General features: G+C 37.5%; 1 protein-coding gene across 1 annotated transcript in view; it reads right to left on the bottom strand.

The window, feature by feature from the left end:
- GPR158 (G protein-coupled receptor 158) overlaps positions 1-23,391 on the bottom strand; it is a 422,582-nt gene that overhangs the window by 39,857 nt on the left and 359,334 nt on the right. Inside the window, exon 6 of the mRNA XM_003821403.5 lies at positions 10,941-11,050. Coding sequence (XP_003821451.1) covers positions 10,941-11,050 — 110 coding nt within the window. The remainder of the gene's footprint in view (positions 1-10,940; positions 11,051-23,391) is intronic.

Genomic DNA, 23,391 nt, shown 5'->3' with positions numbered 1-23,391 from the left:
AAAAAAATTCTTCTGCATCCTCCTGAACATTGCAGACCCAGTCTCTTATAGCCCCAGGGTATCTTCAGCCATCTGGTGGTGGTTCCTCTCCCATATGTGAGATTCAGCAGGCTTAAAACCTGGGTTCTGCACTAATTTCTTACCTGCGGTATGACTATTTTAAACTTATATGCACCCTTCCTTATTCATCAGAGTTCATTGTGTAATCGTAGATCTGTAAGAAAAGACTGAGGAAATGTGATAACATATCATGGTTGATTCCCTCAAATATAGGCCAACAATGCTGAATGAACTCAAATCAGACCTTAATATTAACTAAGCATAAACACCTGTTCCCTAAACCACTCCTTTGAAGCCTTTTCAGTTGTAATAATATTGCAAATAAAGGACATTTGATGGCCATTGGGTGTTTGTGCTCCAAAAATGTTTAGTTTTGAAAAGTTTGGCATAAAAGCTTACAGAGAAACAGATTTAAATATAGATACTATTGGTCCCTCCCCACTGCTTCCCCTACTCCCAGCTTACTACAGAAAGATATTTCAAACAATAAGCAGATGGTCAATTATTCTGAAGATCAAGAAGAAGCCAGATTATTCAGTTTGGGAATTACATGCTTGTTTATTTCCTTATATCCAGAGTAAATATGAATTCTAGGACCATGGTCTGCCAAGTACCTATTAGAATAAATTCTGTCCTTAAATCTCAATTATCTAGCACTGATTAATCAGCAGAAATAATTTTAAATTTTATTCCAGGATTTTTTTTTAAATGTAATATTTTACTATTTAATATAACATTTTGGTATTCAAGAACATGAATTCAGATAGACTATAAAAACAAATTTATTACAGATGGTTGCATAATAGCATCATTACTTAAATGAGCAATTTTACTACAGTCTCAAAAGGGAAACATCACTAATTGCATCACAAAATTGCATGGTTTTGTAGATAGAAAATACCTAAAATGACACCATCTTAATGTTAATATTTAAATAATCTTGATCTGCTCTTACTCTTAATTCAAGATTTAGTTTTTGTGGTCTAAAAAAGCCTTTTCTCTTAAAAAAAAAAAAAGAAAAAAAAACACAAGTATTTCCTAGAGATATCACAAGGGAAAGCTTTTTGAATCTGTTTTCTCTGTAATCAAGATTGTCCAGATTGAAATGTGGTAGAAATGACTAATAGTGAAAATGTTTCCATTTCCAAGGAAAGTTTCCATCTAATTTTATAAGACCTAATTGCTCTACTTTTGCAGCCTCTTTAGCATATTATTATAGATTAAGAATGGTATTAGACCACGGGGAACCACAAAAAGATGACAAAATTCTTTGTAAATATGAACTTCCCATTTAACTGGTGTGATCATTTACAAAAAGACAAATATTTAATTCTCAAAGCATAGTTGCACATTAATATCTTTATGTACTTTAGGTGTTAGTCCAATATAAAAGAAGTTTTAAAAACAATATTTTAGGATGGGCGCAGTGGCTCACACCTGTAATCCCAGCACTTTGGGAGGCCAAGGCAGGCGGATCACAAGGTCAGGAGATCGAGACCATCCTGGCTAACATGGTGAAACCCCGTCTCTACTAAAAATACAAAAAATTAGCTGGGCATGGTGGCGGGCACCTGTAGTCCCAGCTACTCAGGAGGCTGAGGCAGGAGAATGGTGTGAACCCGGGAGGCAGAGCTTGCAGTGAGCCGAGATCACGCCACTACACTCCAGCCTGGGTGACAGAGCGAGACTCCGTCTCAAAAAAATAAAAATAAAATAAAAAATAAAAATATTTTTAAAAATCCTACTTACCATTGCATTTACCTTAACCCACAGTAAAATACACAAATACGTGATGCAACCACAAAAGTAATTTAGGAGGTTCACTGTGTGAGTACATAACAGTTGCTGAGTTTGACTGCTCATATTTATAGCTGGTTAGATAGTATTATTAATATTGAAGTAGAATAACTTTCAGTCACTGTCAATGAAACTTTTGGAAACTAATTATAAAGTGCTATTGTGATTACTCTTTGGTGGTTGTGCTGTTTGTTTTCCCTTCGCACACCACTATATTAAAAACTCTTGACTTAAATTTCCTTGCAGGTCCCAAAGTGCCTTCCACACCACCTTACCTGTTACAGATCAGAAGAGTTACATATTGTGACAAAAGGCCTCATCTACTTTTTAGTGCAGACTGATTCCTCCATTAAAACTGTAATACATGGTCAAAGTATAAAACTATAAACAAATGTAAAGAAATTAAAACCATCTAAATAGCACTAGTTATAAACACTATTAGCTCTTGGATGGATTTTACTCTCTAGTATTTTTTCTATACATAAAATATTTTATAACATTAGGATTATAATATATCATTTATGTAATGCTTTTCTCATAATATGGCTTTCTGAGCATTCTCATAACATTTTATCTTTGTAAACAACATGATCTTTGATAGCACATACCATTTACTTAAATCATTATTTCTTTATTATAAGCCACACTCTAATGAATATTCTTGCAGGTAAATCTCCGTTCACACCTAATATTTTTTTCTTTAGATTTCAAAAAGTGAAATAACCCAGCTTTTAAAAAGCTCTTGATACACATTGCTACATTTTTCAGATGAGCTGTATCAATTTACTCTCTCTCCAGCATAATATGAGAGTGTCTTACCCCACTGAATACTTAGTATAAAGACAAAAATAGGCCAAAAGTAAAATAATGGAAAAAAATACCATGCTAACACCAATCAAAAGGAAACTGGAGTGGCTATATTAGCACCAGACAAAATAGATTTCAGAGCAGAGAATGTGGCAAGGGATGATGAAGGTCATTTCATAATAATAAAAGGTTTGATTCATGAAAAGGACATAACAACTCTAAATGTTTATGCATCTCAGAATGAAACTTCAAAATACCTGAGGCAAAAACTGAAAGAATAGTGAAGAAAATAGACAAATCAGAAATTTCCAACCCCTCTCTCAATAACTGATGGAATAAATAGAGAGCTAATGAGTAGGGATATCGAAGATTTGAACAGCATTACCAAACAACTCCCAAATAGAAGAAAACACGTTCTTCTCAAGTGCCCATGGAACATTTACCAAGATAGACCATATTCTGGGCTTCAAACAAGTCTCAATAAATGTAAGCGGATTGAAGTCACACAAGGTACGTGCTCTCACGACAATGGAATGAAATTGTAAATCAATAACAAAAAGTTCATGGAAATCCCCCTAATATTTGGAAAATAAAAAATCACACTTCTAACTACCTTGTGGGTCAAAGATAAATCAAGTTTGAAATTATTTTGAACTGAATGGAAATAAAAACACAACTCAGCTGTTTTGGACTGAGCATGTACAAATGCTGGGTGAGGGGCACCAGAGTAAGCGGCAGCCAGGTGGGCCTCTGGCACATCACAGAAATCATGGGTGCAGCCGTCCAAAAACAAGCCAAGACCCTGACTCTGGGCCCAGACGACAGCAGGCAGGTGCAACAGCAGGCAGGTGATGCCAGTGAACAGCTTGCAGGAGCAGAGTCTCACCTTGACCTTTAAAGAAACCTGCCCCTCCCCTTTTTGCTGCCTGAAGTAATCTCATTTCACACTCATTCTCTTACCGACTTCACATAAAGAAAAGAAATATTTCCACTTGAGGGTATACAAGATTTGAACAGAGAGTTGCTAACGAAGAATATTAGGATAATAAAGTGTTTATCAGCTATAGACTGCTAAGTACTAATTCTGCATTACCAGATGGGTTTTTATAAGTTTAAAGTTGGTTGGAACACACACTCACGTGCGCACACACATATAACAAGTTGAAACCAAAACAACTCAGGCAACAAAAAATCTTGGGTTTCAGATATGGCACACAGCTCTTAAACTACATATTTTAACCAAGCCTCTTTTCAGAAATCTAGACATAAAATAGTAATGCTGTAATTAGAAATTAGAACATGTATATAAATATTTTTTAAAAAGAGAAGCTCCAGATTGAAAAGCTTTGAACGTAGATGTTAAATAAAGTGTATTTCAAAGTCATGTGTCATACAACAAAGCAAGTAGGACATCTGCAGATGGGACAAAATAAGTAAAGCTTTAAGTCTCCTTAGTTCTGAGTGAACTACATTCTGATTTTATTCATATCCAATAGTTAATGTGTTCTGAAAGGAAGGACCATTAAAATGATTTTGCTTTTATTTCTATTTTTATTCAAAAGGTACTCATTGATGTTACAGATTTTATATGAATACAGACCTCTAGTTAATAAAACATGTCTTGTCAGTATGCTTATATTTCCCAAATCTCTTACTTCTATGAGTAGACTAAACATACTAACCTATACATGGAGCTACTCATGGCAGAAATCCCTGGTTCGTTTCTGAAAGTTAAATGTATATACCAACCCAGTTAAAAGCATTAGGCCATTTAGCTGGGGGCCTCTGCATGCCGGACAGGACAGTAGGATCAGAAGTCACTGGAGGCGGCAGGGTGGGGAGGAATGAGCAGAGGGAACTATCTCATCTTCTAGCCAGTTAGAGATTTTACAGTTAAAGAGTGACTCTTCGGAGCTTAGAAAGTTTCATTCTTGTTTTCATGGTTTCTGGGGGAGCCATTCCTAATGATAAGCTGTGTGCAAGATTCCGAGGGAGCTCCAGGAAGCTCCAGACAGACTGCAAGTATGCCAAGGAAGAGAAGACGAATGCAGGAAGAAGTGAGGGGTCACAGCCTACTTATTCCTCAGGTTTCAAGGGCCTCCCTTCTGTGCTTCCAAGCATATGAATGATGAAAATGACAAATAGGTAGGGTTTGTAAAACTAAGACCCGTAACTACACAGAGTTTCTGAGATTTAGCTAGAGTAGAGATAGCACACAAAACGGTCTGGGCACCAGCATGGGTCTTTGTGGTGCATTCCACACTAGTGCTTCCTCGATTAATAAAATCATGAAGAAAATTTATATTTTTAAGAGCCAAAGGACTTTTGATCTTTCCTGTTAAGTACAATTTAAAATGATAAAAATGTCCTTAGGGAAACCTTAAATCTTCATCTCAAAAAGCCTAGGGTGGCACTTTAATAAACAGGAAAAGAGAAAGTCAAGTCAAGCCACTTACACAACTTTTTTTCAACGTTTTTAAATGCTAGTATGAGAGTTAGTTCTGAAAGGTCACTTCAATCCTTAATCCTCTAAGCGTTCATCTGGAGCATGTTAATTTTCTTTAAGATGTTTGGCTGTTCTACTGGTATATCTGAAGCGTGGGTGTATGAGGTAAGGCTTGGATATTTTCCAAATCACCTCTGCGGCTAGCAGACTTTCCTTGGCTTTCGAACTTGCTCAGCTTCCTGTCCAAATAGTACACTCATTGACTGGGAAAGAGACCTTCCTCAGAAGCTTAAGAATGAGTCCTGTTTTTCTGGTGAATCCCGTGGTTCTTAAGAAATGTCGCTATGAGTAATTCTCCACTTAAAGATACTCTGCACCCCAGAGTAGGCAGCCAGTAAAGACAGAAACCTCCATGAGTTCAGCAGAAAGGAGGGCCTGAAATCCGTATCATTACCAGGATTCACATGGCAAGGTCTTTCCATTTTCTAGTCAGAATGCAATGTTCACAGTTACATGTTCAAAGGATGCTTTATTGGTGTATTATTTTGGCTGAGGTGGGAAACTGGCTAAAACCGTATTGAAACTGCTTCACGTTAAAACCCTTGGGGTCATGACTTAGGATCTTAAACAGCATCCACCTGTGTGCTGGGTGGGGTCAATGGAAGAACACTTTTATTAGAGGGATCTTCTGGATTCCAGAGGCATTTATATTTTGGCCTTCATAAACGAGGGCTAAGCAACACTGTTCTGTGGTCTGTTGAGGCAGATGAGTCTACATGCAATCAACCAAGTCGAATAACTGCACTTCAGGCACTTCAGTTTAAGACACCATCTTAAACTCTCTGTTGTCACCTAGTGGTTGTCACAAGCTAAGCTGCATTTACGTATCCTTATAAGAATACATAAAATAAATAAATGTAAATGTCTTCCAGTCACTTTTCAAACTTTACTAGGAAACAAACTAAAACATTTAAAATAGAAACATTCCCCCAAACTGTAAATATTTGGTGCTAATGAGGACAGTGAAGAAAACAGCTAAGGGTTGTACCCAGAGCAAAGAGTACTGAATAATGCATGAAATGACAAATCCCAGGCCAGAGCCAGAAGATAGCTTTTCACAGCTTGCTTAAAAATTCATTTGAAACATAGTACAAAAAAAAGTATTTTGTTTTTTTTTTCCTGATTAGCCTTAGAAAAAGGAAAAGCCAAAGAGTCTTCAGAAACCATATTATAGGAAATAGGAAAATGTTCTTTCAGCATTAAGTTTTTAAATCTTTTTTCACCCCCTTTCATTTCAAACATTTGCTCACTCTGCCTCCTGAAAATATATCTGGCTTTTCTGAGTGTAGAGATACTGCCTTCTCAAGTTTCTGTAAAAGAAAATTGCTTAGCAGGGGGGTTCTGTGAACCCACATATCATGGGAATGCTAGGTGTTCTTTTAGATCTGCCCCACATCACTATATACTAAGTCAAACACATCCAAGGTTCCTGAAGGAAGTTCCTTTTTGTAAATAAACATCGTTTGTGCCTACTTCAGCTCCTTTTCCTTTATGATCCACATTGACCTAGCTAAAAGCTGTACTCTTTCCTTTCTTTCCTTTCCCATTCTTCCTCTTAACTTATAGATTCAATGCCATCCCCATCAAGCTACCAATGACTTTCTTCACAGAATTGGAAAAAACCGCTTTAAAGTTCATATGGAACCAAAAAAGAGCCCGCATCGCCAAGTCAATCCTAAGCCAAAAGAACAAAGCTGGAGGCATCACACTACCTGACTTCAAACTATACTACAAGGCTACAATAACCTCTTTCTTTTTCTTTCTTTCTCCTTCCTTCTTTCCTTCCTTCCTCCCTCCCTCCCCTTCTTTCCTTTTCCTTCCTTCTTTTCTCTTCTTTTCTTTCTTTCCTCTCTCTCAAATAGTTTCAGCTTTGAATAAATTAGACCACATCAGTGGCTTGCCAGTGAGGTGGGGCTATGTGAGTGTTCTGCCTGGGGTGTAGGCAAAAAGAGGACATTCTTCCAAATGTCTGTGAGAATTTAAGGCAATAATAAAGCCAACTAAAAGCTGGTCTTTTTATAATCACCATATACTGGTGATTCTAAACAATTGGCAGTGACAAAAAACAGAATACACCTTTCTAAAGGGACAGGCCACTTCACCCTGAACCCCAACTTGGTGCAACTGTATTTGTTAATAAACAAGGGACCCTTTTATAATTTTCCTTCAGATTATTATAGTAGTCTTTGGCCATATGACTCTGAAATGTGGGGAGAGACCATCATAGAAAAAAGTGGGAGATTTGGTAAAAGTGAACAAAACCTTTACGTTCTCATCCCAGACTAATAGTATTTATCAAATGAAAATAGTATTTATTTTCATCTCTGGTGACAGAATGTGATCTTGTTCCTCTTTCATGTTTGTTTCAAGTTTTCAGTGCTACAGGAATTCTATAAATACTACAATCAATTAGTGAGAGACCCAGGTGATAAGAGAAAGAAGTATCTAATAATTCCACTAAGCCAGAAGGGAAATGGCTGAAATAAAACAAAAACTCAGATCTTTATTGCGTGTCCTATCCTCAAGGGACTATAACAGTCATTTCATAAATCAGTATTCATAATTTCCTGAGAATTTTCTGCCTAGAGAAGTATGGTTTACTTTTAATTTTTAAAACCTTGAAATGAAAAGTAGAATTCCTATAAAAATGAAGACATGGTATTCAAAAGGCATTATCCCTTAGCTTGGGTTACTTTGATCCCTCAAGCTATCCTGGATCAGCTCCTTCCAAAGTCTTGTTCTTTAGCTTTCCCTTCAATGGGTGACATTCCCCCTATCCTTCCAATGAATCCTGTTTTTGCTTAATTTATCCATAATCCATTTCTGTTCAGCGAAATCCATTGGTTCTGTGCAGCCATAACCCATTTTGTTTGCAACCAAAAAACCCTACTTGACATATTTACCTACATTCAAATTATACTTAGTCCCTACAACTTTACCATCTTAAAGTTATTAAACTTTAAACCATCTTACAGATGAGAAAACTAATTCTCAGATGTTAATTTATTCTTTGTTGTATAAATAAGTAATGGCAGAATTGAAGTTCCAATTTGGATTTGTCAGGATTTACATCTTTCCTCTCTATCATGTCACCACAAAAGCTTAGACGTCCCTCCTTCAGGGCCATATGTTTCTTGACTCTAGGAGACACCAGCCAAAACCACCCTTTGCAGCTCCATTCACTAGGACCGTCCACCCATTCGTTCATTCAACAAGTATCTCAATACATAATATGTGAAAAATATAGCACTAAATCTGGGGAGCACAAAGCTGGTTCAGCTGGTCCTTCCTTCAGGTTGTTCACATTTCTGTGGGATGCTGATTGTTCAGTTTATAGATGTAAACAATGTTGGGATCAGTTAAATTTAAGCAATATAGAGAAAAAAACAGAATATAATAGTAAAGCCATATGGTTCACAGAGGATAAGAATGATTCAGCTCATTACATTAGCAATAGTTTCAATTTAAGTCTTTGGTGGAGAAACTCTTCACTGCAATGACTTCTAGAGATACAAAGTCAGAGGGAAAATAGTTTTAATTTCGAATAGTTTTAATTTCATTTTTTAAAATAAAAGAGATAATGTTATAACACAGTTTCCCAAATTGCAATCATTTGCATACTAGTGTCAAGATTTCTGCTGTATCTGTGCATCAGCTAATAATTTCTTTAAGTCAATTTTATATTTATTGTTTTAAAATATTTAAAGGAAGCTTTATATCACTACCTTATCACTATCTAGTGATAGTCACACTTTCCATAAATAGAAAATAAATAAATAAATAAATGCAATGAAAGAAAGATGATGAATCTTATGGAGACAGCATTGCAGTGAAAAGCTCTGAAACTGAAGCCTGATCTGCTCTTCATTGCAAAGGAAGATTGGCAACTATTCAGCAAGTGTTAAAGACCTACTAGTTCCCAACTAATCTTTCTCCTGAAAATAATCAGAAGGATTGAAGGAGAACCTGCATGGAAGTAATTTTCTCATTAAATGATTCAGTGCTACTGAACATCGGGTTCACATCCCCCTAAACATACTCTTGCAGACCAAAGTGTTAGGTGTTCCAGACACTTGGAGACAGGCTGAGGTACAGCACAGTGTGTCAGGGGACTGTGAATGGGTTATGTGTGGAGAGAATGACGGGAAGCAGCTTCCAGGGCTTCATCTGACATTTTTCATTCATTCACTCATCTACTCATATGTATTAAACATGTCCCATGGGTCAGTCATTTGTGCTGAGTGCTGGGGATTCAATAATGGTATAATTCTCACTACAAGGAGAAAGTAAATGAAAGTGAAGACAAATAAGAAAACTATAAGGCACCATAAGTATTATAATAGAGGACCCACTAGACACTAAATGCTAGACTAACAGGGACAGAGTTTATCTTCAAGTCTCAACGGGGTGTCTACTCTTTCAGGGTTTCTAGAAGGCTTATTGTCCACATGGGCTGTCATTGATTTCTCATTTTCTTTGGTGAGCACCAGCTGGAAAACAGCTATCATATAAGAAATGGAAACCTGGAAGGTAGTTGAAGAAGGATGCCGGAGGGAAGTGTGCTGTGATGTGGATAGAATACAGTGAGAGTCAGGGAGAACATTAGAGACTGGTCTAATCTCTCCTTTTGTAGGAAACAGAAGCCTATGATTTATTAGAGTTAGAGGCTAAATTGGGATTTAAATAGGATCTCCTGAAACCTAATCCAATATCCTTTGTACTTTACCGCATATATAAGAAGGGAATCTTGAGAGTCAAACACATTCACTTTTTTTTCCCAAAAAGATAAAAGGATAATCTAGAGCATTCTCAGCAATTAAGTACCAAAAGAGAAAAAATGAAAATAAAGTTTCTTACGTGGTAGACAGTGTAATTAAACCACTGCATGACCCATATTAGGAGATTTTTATTCAGAAACATGTATGGCCAGACTAGCATGAACATATGAATGGCTTACCATGGTTGTCGAAACAGCTTTAAAGCTGATCAGTACAAAGGGTTTTCTTTATAGGGATACAGTTCTACCCTGCAGGGAAAGTTTATTGTTTATCTCCTATGCTCTTTGGCACCACTTAATTCCACTTAATTGAGACTTTCTTTAAACCTGGAAAAAGGAGGCAAGAGAGCGCCCCGGAATAATTTCCAGCCATTCCTAGCCTTTGTAGATAGGTAGTTCATTTTGTTGCTTCCCCCGCCCCGCCCCAATATTTAGGTGGTTTAGAACTAAGTATTAGGGAACTTAGAGCATTCTCCATTTTCCAAGGCTGATAATCACTGAAGCACACTGGTTTAGGAGAAAAGCCAAAAGCACTATTTTCTGAACTTTACCCATCGAATATCAGCAGGATTACCTTGGGGTATGGAACTTGGGAATGGCGGATGGTAGTTTTTGTCAAATAAGTGTGTTTCTGTATGGGATTCTATGGTCACTCTGGATATGTATCCTTATTTCAGCTGTATTACCTTTGTATTCCTTCCTGCTCTGAACTAGTAAATACTGTTTCATGTTTTAAACTTTATTAGGAACTAACCCTTTCCATAACCAATGACACATTTTATTGAAGCATCTTGTTCAAACAATTCAGTTGTATTAAATATTTCCCTGAAGAATCCAAAAGATGTCACACCTTGAAAGTGAAAAATATATAGTATCTTGCTATGTAAATTCTTGAAACTGAGCCATTTAAGTGGTCAGCCCAGCTAACAATTATGTGCCAAGCTGATTAGTTTGATCTTTCCATGAGAATGACGATGAATAAAATGTATATACCTGTGAAGTTTGAGAGTGACAGTTCCGTAAACAGTAGCAAAACCGAGAAGACGAGCCCATCTTAGGAGAATACAGCGAAATGTGCTTGGCTCAAAGTACAAAATAACAACCTGTGGGATGAAAACAGAAAGAGACCTTCAGGATCAACTGATGACCCACAGACCCAAGTCAATATCTCATAACCTGATGTTTCATACATATGAATTTTGATATAAGCATACACTCATCTGAATACTTCTTTAAAATACTATTTTGACCATTTATTGTCCAGACCAAAGAAATACACAGTCTCCCTACTGCTTATTAAATAAAATCTAAATTCTTAAAATTTTCTAACTTTAGGGGGAGGGATAGCATTAGCAGATATACCTAATGTTAAATGACGAGTTAATGGGTGCAGCACACCAACATGGCACATGTATACATATGTAACAAACCTGCATGTTATACACATGTACCCTAAAACTTAAAGTATAATTTTAAAAAAATCTAACTTTTAGAAGTTTCTATAAACTGTCTCTAAGTCTTTGGTGTATGTCCAAACTTACCTCTCCTTATTGTCCAAAACGAACAAGCGAGGATAGTCCCATTGCCATTCTCCCCCCAGAGCCGATTGTTCCCACCTCCACACTTCTGGCAATCCCTTTCCCCCGTCTGAAACAGCCCTGAGATTGCCGTATACTGCATCTTGCAAACAGTCTACCACTCCATATTTACTACTTGGCTCAATTACCTCACTAATTCCAAACTTTCTCACTCCGGAGTTTTCGTTCAACAAATATTAAGCATTTACCCTGAGCCAGGCACTGTGCTAGGTGCTGCTGATACAAGATACAAAGGCCAGGAAGAGGGGGAAAAGAGACATGGAAATAGGAAATTGCATTCAAGTAACATAGGTACTGTGATAAATATTTCTACAATTTCAGTGGGACCACAAAGAAACGAGCGGCCAATTCCAGGGGAGAGTGAACAGATAACGTGCAAGACACTCCACTACTCTTCATATGCTACTGTGCAGTTTTGAGTGAGTCCTTGTAGAATAAGAATTGGTTTGACCCTGCCTAAGAACCTTGCAGTGCTAAAGGATTAATACTAGTGAAGAGCACAGACTCTCAATCTTTGCTGGAGCAGCTGGCCTGAACTGTTTCTGCTAAAAGCAAGGTCGTAACAGAAAATATGCCCACTGCCAAAACCCTGAGTATGATTTTGTTTTTCCCTGCCAGAGTTGTGCATATTGCTGGGGGCCATGGGGTAGGTACTGACATTTTCTTGCTGATATTTTACAAATATAGCCCCTCTCTCTAGCAGTGCCAAGAATGAATTACCTAAACTCCCCTGGCATTTCTCAAGTATTTCTACTACACAAAGACATTAAGTTCTCAAGGAATGGAGAAAATACGGACAAAAGTGTTAAGGAGAAATTAAAGAAAGGTAAAAATAGGTGTGAACAGGAGATAATGTTGTTTTGCGCGCTCCTGAAGTCAAGCAAAAATATTCAACTTTATTACTTCACATACACAGAATTTGTCCTTAGTTTTCCAATTTACTAGGTCTGCGTGAAGATACAGATAAATATTTTCCTTCAGGATTTAATCTACCCGAAAAATGTCTAGATTCAGGAAAAAAAAGTAAAAACCTGTTTTTACTGTTTTCACAAAACAAGTTAAAATTGTACAAATTTGTATTCCAAGTTTGAGCTCGGGTATTTCAGACATATTTCTTTGCATAGTAGTTCAATAGGAGTAAAGAGTTCTGCAAAGCAAGTTTTATTGTTTACTAAGGACTTGAAGCTAAAAGGGGGAGGAAAAACTTAGGAGGGGAAAGACAAATGGAGAAACCTTGACAGAAGATTGAGGTATGTGGGGAGCATATGTGCTCCTCATGGAAGAGAGAATAATAGATCAGAGACTACACATACAGGGGTCTGAAGTCTGGAATATGTAAAATCTCAAATATTTCCACTAGAAATGGCCATAGAAATTCTTCTGAAACAGTGGATTCTTGGGAGCTGCAAAATCCTATCAGTAAAGCTTTTCATTATCCACCACGCTTTCTCTAGGTAATGAATGAGCAAAGGTGAACAACTGTAATATAGAAGTCTGCATAATTTTTACTTAAAAATACTCATTTTTGAGCTGTCCGGGAACTACTGATATACCTTCAAACTTTTTATTTCACAGATAAAGAAGTTCAGGACTTGTTAATATAAGTGAAAGATTGGGTTGGCCAGAAATACATGAAATAACAATATTTTTCAGCACCCATGGTGGAGGTATAAGTTTTAAAATAATAAATGAAATTCTAGTAAACTAAATAAAATGTGTTATTGAAAATAGTTCAGCAAATAGTGGACTGCAACTCTTAGTCTGCATGTGCCTCAGGCAAAGCTGGTGGTAGGAGAGAGTACAGGCTTTGAATCCAGTCTCCCTCGGTTCCAATTCTGGGTCTACTCTTTCTTAGTTGTGGGGCTTCCACAGTTTATTTAATATTGCGTTGCCATACTTCAGTTGTCCCATTTGTAAAATGGGCACAGCAACAAAATACTTCATCTTGGAAATATATTGAAGCTTAAATGTAATAGTGTGTGGTAAGCAGTCAAACACAGTGCCTGGTACAATGAGTATTCAATAAGTATTGGCTAATATTATTAGGAGAGTTGATTTATTTATGCTTTGTTCTAAAAGTCACCATTCTCATTGCAGCACAATTATATCTCATCATCTCAACAAATTCTTTTCTGATCAACCCAGCCACCCCTTCTTTTGAATTCCTACTATGACTTTTAGACTATATGCTTCTTCTACTGCATCTTGCATTGTAGTTATCTGTACGGTTGCCTCTCTAAATTAAATGTAAAATTGAAGAAGGGCCTGTTCCTCAGTATATTCTGTGTGCTTACAAACTAAAAGTTTATACATATTAAATATTTGCTCAATGATCTATTTTAGCCAATTTTAAAAGGAAAATGTTACCTTCAAAATAAATGATTTGAAAACTGATTAGGGCTTCCTAATCATTAGTATCCTAATTGACATATTCAATATTTATTTACTCTGTGTGAGGCAGTAAGGGATTTGGAAGCCATAAAAAACATCAGATGTGGATTAGGTCTTCAAAAAACTTATACTTTCATAGAGTGAATGTTACAGGTAAGTGATAAATATGATTCACTAAATATTTAGGCAACACTTACTATATGCTAGACACTAGATTAAGCATTTTTGCATACATTTACTCATTTAATCCTCACAATACCTTAGAAAGATGAGACTTTGATTTTACTGAAGGGAAATAGGGCAAAGATAATTTAAGTGATGTGCTCAGGGCTACACAGCTAGAACTGTCAGAGCCAGGATCTGAATCCAGGAAGTTTGGTTCCAGAGTTCATGCTCATAAGAACAATGATGTCATCCTGCCTCCTAACTGGCTCTGCTGTGTGGGGGAGGTGATGAATGCCATCACCCTGTGAAATGCATTATAATGAGGATTTCAGAGGAAAGGGAAATTACTGGCAGTGGAAACAAGTGAAATTATCCTGGAAGGGCTGACAAGTGAGCGAGAACGGAAGGAGGAACAGGCTTAAGTGTTCATTCAGGCAAAGATGAAAGAGGGAGGGAGCCCAGGACAAAAGCATATTGTGGGAAAGTTCCGGAGTGTGGAGCGTATAGTTACAGCCAGTAAGACAAGAGGAATCATGTAAAGAAAGCTTTAAAACAGATGGAGCCAGATCATTGTAAGCTTTGAATAATAGGGTGGAGAATTCAGATTTTATTCCAGGAGCAGTATACATGGCATTAAAGCTCTCTGAGTTGAGGTCAGCAGTGTGTGCACCAGGGAATCCATCCGGCTACAGCACGGAAGAGCATAGGTTGGGCTATGGAAACAGGAGAGACTGAAGGCGAGAGGACCAGTTGGAAGAAAAAAAGAAAAACCAAGTTCATCTTCCCCACCAAACGTTTTCCTATTTCTTATTCCAGTGTCTGTCATTTCAGTTCCCAAATGGCAACTGATGGGATCTTTCTCATCACCTCACTTCCCTGCTTAGAACCTTTCAGTGGCTCTCAATACTCTCAGGAAAAAGTCAAAATTATTTAAGATGGTTAGCAAGAGTCTTCACACTTGGAGCTAGCTGATCTCTACAACATCATTACTTCCACTAATCTGATCCCTGCGGTCCTTGCGTTTGCTGAATCTTCTGACTAGATATTCCTTGCACAACCCCCGGCTCACTTGTACCTGGCTTTCTCCTGTTCACCCCTTCAAGCCTCAGCCCAAATATCCCTTCCTCTAGAAAGAACATGCCTCCCCTGTGGCTTAGCACACTGGCCCTACTTGTTAATCATGTCTTCCCTCCAGTAGACTGCAGGCTCCGTGACAACCACGGGTTTTCTCATTCACTTCTGTGACATTGGCACTAGCAGCGTCCTGGCACACAGAAAGTGCTCAGTAAATATTTCTTGGATGAAAGGAAAAATAAAGCTATAGGGCAAAGGCAAAGAAGGATGTAACTAATATGGTGAGAGGGAGAATTAATTCATTCATGGGGATACAGGAAAGAAGATGCCAAATGAAGAAAACTGGGCAACCTGTTATTTGTTGAGGCAAAAGGGAATATAGTGTCAAACATAATGTAATATTTTAAGCCTGGGTGACCTGGAGGATGATTGTACTTGAAATGAAACAGCAAAAAGAAAAGGATGCATAAGTCTGCAGAAGACATCTCGAAGTCTGCTTGATTGCCTTGACTCTTTGGATACTGAACACAGCTAATGGGGGTGAACAAGAGAACCACAAAGGAGAAGACTATTAGGCTTCTCAAATATGCACAAAATAAAAGAATGCTTTACAATAGAATAACTTTTTTGCAAGTATAGACACACCACTAGAGACTCATAAAATTAATCTCCACTGTGTCTGCTCAGCAGACACAATGCCTATTGCTTTTAAAAGAGAAATGCTAACAAGACACAGTGGTCATTCCCTGCCTCATCCTGCATGTCTCAGCTCAGGGCGGGCATTCATGACTCTCTCCAGCATCCCTCAGACTGAGTTAAGTTTCCATCTTATTTGCACGTTATTTACTCTCATTGAATGCTGAGCTTTCCTTTGTTGCACTCATCAGCTCTCCTTGGAAATAATTCTTTCTGTAATTCATTTGTTTAATGTATCTACCTAGTTTATAAAGGTGCACGAGGGCAACGATTGTAACTAATTCTTGATTGCACGTCCATTCCCTAAGATAGTACCTGGCAATAGGAGATAATCAGTACATGATGTGGAAGGGATGAGATTAAAAAAGGAAGGAAGGATGGGAAGAAGAGAGGAAGTGAGCAAGGAAGGAGAATAATATGTTCATTTTTGGAAATGCTGAGTAAAAGTGCCTATAGGACATCGAATTCGGATCTAGGTTTGTAACAGTTAATATAATCTGTAACAAGCTAAAAACCAAAATCAAAAATGAGATTAGAAAGTTCAATATTTTCAAATCCCCCAAAATTTTTTTATCATTAAAAATATTATCTATAAACAACCCCATCAAAAAGTGGGCAAAGGATATGAACAGACACTTTTCCAAAGAAAACATTTATGTGGCCAGCAAACACATGAAACAACGCTCATCATCACTGGTCATTAGATAAATGCAAATCAAAACCACAATGAGATACCATCTCATGCCAGTTAGAATGACAATCATTAGAAAGTCAGGAAACAACAGATCCTGGAGAGGATGTGGAGAAACAGGGATGCTTTTACACTGTTGGTTGGAGTGTAAATTAGTTCAACCATTGTGGAAGACAGTGTGGCGATTCCTCAAGGATCTAGAACCAGAAATAACATTTGACCCAGCAATCCCATCACTGGGTATATACTCAAAGGATTATAAATCATTCTACTATAAAGACACATGCACACATATGTTTACTGCAGCACTGTTCACAACACCAGAGACTTGCAACCAACCCAAATGCTCATCAATGATAGACTGGATAAAGAAAATGTGGCACATATACACCACTGAATACTATGCAGCCATAAAAAAGGATGAGTTCATGTCCTTTGCAGGGAGATGGATGAAGCTGGAAACCATCATTCTCAGCAAACTAACACAGGAACAGAAAACCAAACACTGCATGTTCTCACATATAAGTGAGAGTTGAACAATGAGAACACATGGACACAGAGAGGGGAGTATCATACACCAGGGCCTGTCAGGGGTTGGGGGGTAGCAGAGGGATAGCATTAGGAGAAATACCTAATGTAGATGATGAGTTGATGGGTGCAGCAAACCACCATAGCACGTGTATACCTATGTAACAAACCTGCACGTTCTTCACATGTATCCCAAAACTTAAAGTATAACAAAAAATATTATATATAAACATATATTTTAACAAAATTATTATAAAACATTCCTTTTGAAATCTCAGTGACAAATTTCATAACAGACTAACAGTGAAGAAATTGAGAAAATCAAGCCACTAAGCTGAACAATTTATGAATTATGACAATAATGATATACTGATAGCTATCAATCATTTTTATGTACCAATAACAATAATAGCTACACATGCCTCCCAACACATACGCACTGATAACCATGCTAGACATATTACCTATATTTAGGGTCCAAAATATACTTTATTATCTCTATTTTAAAGAAAAACAGACTGAGTTGTAATGGGATTAACTAATTTGCCCATGGTTATCAAAATAATTTTTAAACAAGAACCCATAAGAAGTTCCTTTACTGGAAGAACTGCCTAAGGCATAATTCCAAAATATGTATCACAAAAAAAAAATTAAACACTATGCTGATTCTCTTTCTGATACTAGGGGCCAGTGATAGTTATAAAGACGTTGCATTGAATTTGTTGGCCACAGGAGTAAAGCATACCACTCTATTTATTAAGTAACCTAGGGACTGAAGAGCTTGCATAATTGCTGGATCAATGATCACAGCATATAAAGTATAGGTGTTGTAAAATGAGACATCCTAGGTTAAAGAGGATGAGCTGAGTGGAAAAGACATCCAGGATTAGCAGCAGCAGATGTCACACCCAAACTACCAACTTCCCTTTACCTTTAAGAATGCCTCTTGGGAACTCACTATAATTTGCCTAGAGGTTTGTTTCTCCTACAGTCTTTGAGAGCAAGGCTTCAGTGTGAAGACCTAAGGTAGATGTACCTCGGTGTGTGTTTGAAGGACTTGGTTCATAACCATGGGAAGTTTTTTCAAATGCTCTCACAATTCATATAGCATGGAATACCATTGAGCCATAAAAAATAAAATTGTATCTTTTGTAGCAAGGTAGATGGAACTGCAGGCCATTATCTTAAGTGAAACAACTCAGAAGCAGAAAGAAAATTCCTGCATGTTCTCACTAATAAGTGGAAACTAATAATCAGTACCCAGGGACATAGAGTATGGAATGATAGACAAAGGGGATTTGGAAAAGTGGAGAAGTGAAAGGAGGTGGCTGATGTGAAATTACTCAGTGCATATAACAAACGTTATTTAAGTGATGGATACACTAAAAGCCCAGTCATCATTACACACTATAGCCATGTAACAAAATTGCACTTGTACCCCTTAAATTTATACAAAAAATTCAATCAAATGATCTTAGTGGTAGGATACTCAAGGCATCGAGTTTTTAAAAAGTATTGCTGGCTGGGTGCAGTGGCTCACGCCTGTAATCCCAGCACTTTGGGAGGCTGAGGTGGGTGGATCACTTGAGGTCAGGGGTTTGAGACTAGCCTGGCCAACATGGTGAAACCCTACCTCTACTAAAAATACAAAAATTAGCTGGGCAGGGTGGTGAACACTTGTAATCCCAGCTACTTGGGGGACTGAGGCATGAGAATTTCTCGAACCTGGGAGGCAGAGGTTGCAGTGAGCAGAGATTGCGCCACTGCACTCCAGCCTGGGTGACAGAGTGAGATTCCATCTCAAAAAATAAAAATAAAAATAAAAAATAAAAAGTATTGCTGTGGTAGAAACAGCCCTCCAGGCTTTCCTCTCAGGTACAAAGAAATCTTTGAAATTATTCTCCCATTCAAAGATTTCAATTTCAATAACAAAGAAGTTATTCTCCCATTTAATTGAATGTGATTTTGTTAGCATGTTTTGAAGTCTGCTTGATTGCCTGGACTCTTAGGCTACTGAACACAGCTAAGAGGGGAGAAATAGAGAAATATAAAGGAGACTATTAGACTTCTCAAATATGCTCAACTTAGAAATAGAACTTTATTTATTTTTTTTTTTGAGATGGAGTTTCACTCTTGTTGCCAGGCTGGAGTGCAATGGTGTGATCTCGGCCCACTGTAACCTCCACCTCCAGGGTTCAAGTGATTCTCCTGCCTCAGCCTCCCAAGTAGCTGGGATTATAGGTGCCCACCACCACGCCCAGCTAATTTGTTGTATTTTTAGTAGAGACGGGGTTTCACCATGTTGGCCAGGCTGGTCTCCAACTCCTGAACTCAGGTGATCCACCCTCCTTGACCTCTCAAAGTGTTGGGATTACAGGCGTGAGCCACTGCGCCTGGCCCATAGAACATTTTTAACAGAATAACTTATTTGCACGTATAGACACATTGATAGAGACAGAAAATTAATCTCCACCATTTCTGCTCAGTAGATACAATGCCCAGTGCTTTTAAAAGAGGGATGCTGACAAGGTACAATGATGAGAAGAAGCCAGCATGGTCCAAAGCTGTTCCCAAAGCTCTGAGAGTCAAAGGTGTGAAGCTCTTGGTTTAGGCCTGATCTCTTCAGAATCTGAGCAATAGTGTTGAACACAGCAGTTCCCCTTTCCTAGTTGACTCTCCAAGTGTTATTTGCTTCAGTTCAGTGAAACTGGTTGTGAATTTAACCACTTTTACAGGTAAGTGAGGTGTTATGTGCTTTGGGGTTTCTGTTAGTAGAGAGCGTGAGAACAGTTTTACTTACAAAAAGAAATAAAAGAAAAAAGATTACTGTGTACTAGGAGGCATGGTAACAGACTCAAGTGGCAAGATTTTTGTTGATGAAGTTGTCCTTTGATAAGGATTTGAAGAACATCTGAGGCTTTAACGACTCTCTACCATATTTATAATTTGCCCCTGCTTCCTAGTCAAATATTTTCCAGAGCTGCTCATCCCCAGGTTTGCTATGCTGCCAACAATCCTAACAACATGGGAAGAATTAAGCCGATAATTTTCCTTGATGGAGGACACTCCACAAAGGTCATACTAGTACTAAACTAAACCTTGTGTGTAACCTCTCCAGGTGTGCTTTGTTTGAAGTAGGAGGCTGGAAATGAGTCATTAGCCAGAGCCATGTTCATTGAAGCACATTTATTCAGGATCATCTTTTATGGGCCTTTATTCAATGTCCTGTGGTGTGTTCTAAAATTCTTTTTTTTTTTTTTTTTTGAAACTGAATTTCTACTTTACACCATACATAAAAATCAGTTACAGGTGCACAAAAGACATAAATGTGAAAGGCATAATATTGAGACTTATAAAATAGAACACAATCTCTTCATGATTTTGGTGTAGGAGATAATTTCTTAAACATAACTAAAAATTTTTAACCATATAAAAAGTAAAAGATCAATAAATTTGATTTCATTAAAATCAAGAACATGGAAAGAAAATGAAAAAAAATCATATGCTTGGAGAAGATATTCATAAGACACAGAATTGGTTGTTATCCAGAATATGTAAAGAATTTTTATAATTCCATAAGAACAAATAAGCAATTTGCAAAAATACAGTGAGCATTTTAGTGGAATTATGATTGGCAAGTAAATCAATGAAAAATTCTAAACCTCACTAGTAATAGATGATTTATTATAATAAGATATTATTTTACACTCATTAATCTTATTTCATAAAAATAAGTCTGGCAATCAAAAATCTTGATATGTATATGGAGGAATAGGAACTTTTATATATAGCTAGTGGGAAAGTAAAGTGGTACATTCCTTGTGGAAAAAACTTTTAAATTCAAATTGTACACATGGTCTATACCTAGCTATTTCATGTAGGTGTAGGTTTTAGATAAACTTTATATATATATATATATATTTTATTATACTTTAAGTTCTAGGGTACATGTACACAACGTGCAGGTTTGTTACACATGTATACATGTGCCATGTTGGTGTGCTGCACCCATTAACTCGTCATTTACATTAGGTGTATCTCCTAATGCTATCCCTCCCCCCTCCCCACACCCCATGACAGGCCCCGGTGTGTGATGTTCCCCTTCCTGTGTCCAAGTGTTCTCATTGTTCAATTCCCACCTATGAGTGAGAACATGTGGTGTTTGGTTTTTTGTCCTTGTGATAGTTTGCTGAGAATGATGGTTTCCAGCTTCATCTACGTCCCTACAAAGGACATGAACTCATCATTTTTTATGGTTGCATAGTATTCCATGGTGTATATGTGCCACATTTTCTTAATCCAGTCTATCATTGTTGGACATTTGGGTTGCTTCCAAGTCTTTGCTATTGTGAATAGTGCCACAATAAACATACGTATGCATGTGTCTTTATAGCAGCATGATTTATAATCCTTTGGGTATATACCCAGTAATGGGATGGCTGGGTCAAATGGTATTTCTAGTTTAGATCCCTGAGGAATCGCCACACTGACTTCCACAATGGTTGAACTAGTTTACAGTCCCACCAACAGTGTAAAAGTGTTCCTATTTCTCCACATCCTCTGCAGCACCTGTTGTTTCCTGACTTTTTAATGATCGCCATTCTAACCGGTGTGAGATGGTATCTCATTGTGGTTTTGATTTGCATTTCTCTGATGGCCAGTGATGATGAGCATTTTTTCATGTGTCTTTTGGCTGCATAAATGTCTTCTTTTGAGAAGTGTCTGTTCATATCCTTCGCCCACTTGTTGATGGGGTTGTTTCTTTCTTGTAAATTTGTTTGAGTTCTTTGTAGATTCTGGATATTAGCCCTTTGTCAGATGAGTAGATTGCAAAAATTTTCTCCCATTCTGTAGGTTGCCTGTTCACTCTGATGGTAGTTTCTTTTGCTGTGCAGAGGATCTAATTAAACTAAAATTCTTATATTTTTCTATATTTGGCAAGAGATGTGCTTCCATACATGGGACTTATTTAGTGATAAAAATGCATGTCCTTCAAATCTTACTATAGGTTCATTTTTGATTCCATAGTAATTTTGGATTCAAAATAACAAAAGTACCTAATGCAGCTTTACATTTATACAATTACCACATACGCGAGAATGGCTATAATTGTGATTATGTGTCTTTATACAACCATGGTCTAGAACTTAATATTTGGCTATTACCCCAAAACAACAAAAATTGAATAGCTTCCATAGTAATACAGAAGTAACATTTTAAAAATTATAAAATATACAAGATTTGGGGGTTAATGTGGCAGCAGATGCTATGCTGTACCCCAATACATCCTCTCCAAAATTCCCATAGAATACACCTGAAAATGTCCAAAAAAAATAAAATAAAATAAAAGGGGTTACAGGTCTAAAAACCAAGGGCAAAGAGGACAAGTTCCCAAAGTCTTAGTGGTGATTCTACTCACAGCTTGGTAGATCTTATCCAATAAAGAAGTACCTTTTAAATAAAACACCACAGGCCTCATTCTCTGAACCAGAATAAGATCTAAACCCCCCACACATAACAAGGAAAGATTTTCATTCATACTCCTCCTCATTGAGGTCTTCTAACTCTGAGACCCATAGCTTTTTGCTAAACAGAAGATCAAATTTAAAAAATCCTTGGTCATGCCCCAACTAGGCAGCAGCTTTATTACACATAAGCCAGTCTTGGAGCCTCCCAGTCCAATACTGCTCCTCCCCTAGCAGCACCTCTCATCTCCATCCATGCATAGGTTAGAACACCCAGGATGCAGCACTACATTCATAAATGTGACATTTAGCGGCTCAAGGAAAAGTACAGCAAGATGCAGAAAACCAGCGTGCTGGGAGGGCACACAATGGAAAGTCCAGGTGCCCTCCCTGGTCTCGGTTTTCCCATCTCTCTATGAGAAGAGGCGCTTCATGGAAACAGCCCATTCTAATACACATAATAAACAAAGAAACATATGACTATTTTTGCTCTAAATTTTCACAACTTCTCCATGTATGTGTTCAAAATAGATACCGTTTTGGCCAAGAATAAATTACGATGCGTGACTTAAGACAGAAGTTTATACCATCCTTAATAATCATGTCCTCAAAAACAAAAAATATGGGAAAGCTCTCAGGATTTATGTTTGGTGAAAAAATAAGCAGCACCTAAAATGTATATAAAATATACAGTGTGATAGCAGTTATGCTCAACATTTATGTGTAGCCAGGCACCGTGACACATGCCTGCAGTCCCAGCTGCTTGGGAAGCTGGGCAGGAAGATCACATGAGGCAGAAGGATCACTTACGGCCAGGAGTTCGAGGCTATAATGTG

Source organism: Pan paniscus, chromosome 8, assembly GCF_029289425.2.
Source record: "Pan paniscus chromosome 8, NHGRI_mPanPan1-v2.0_pri, whole genome shotgun sequence".
NCBI classification, from domain to species: Eukaryota; Metazoa; Chordata; class Mammalia; order Primates; family Hominidae; genus Pan; species Pan paniscus.
The sequence above is the reverse complement of the archived record's forward strand: the minus strand, read 5'-3'. Positions and strand labels throughout refer to the sequence as shown.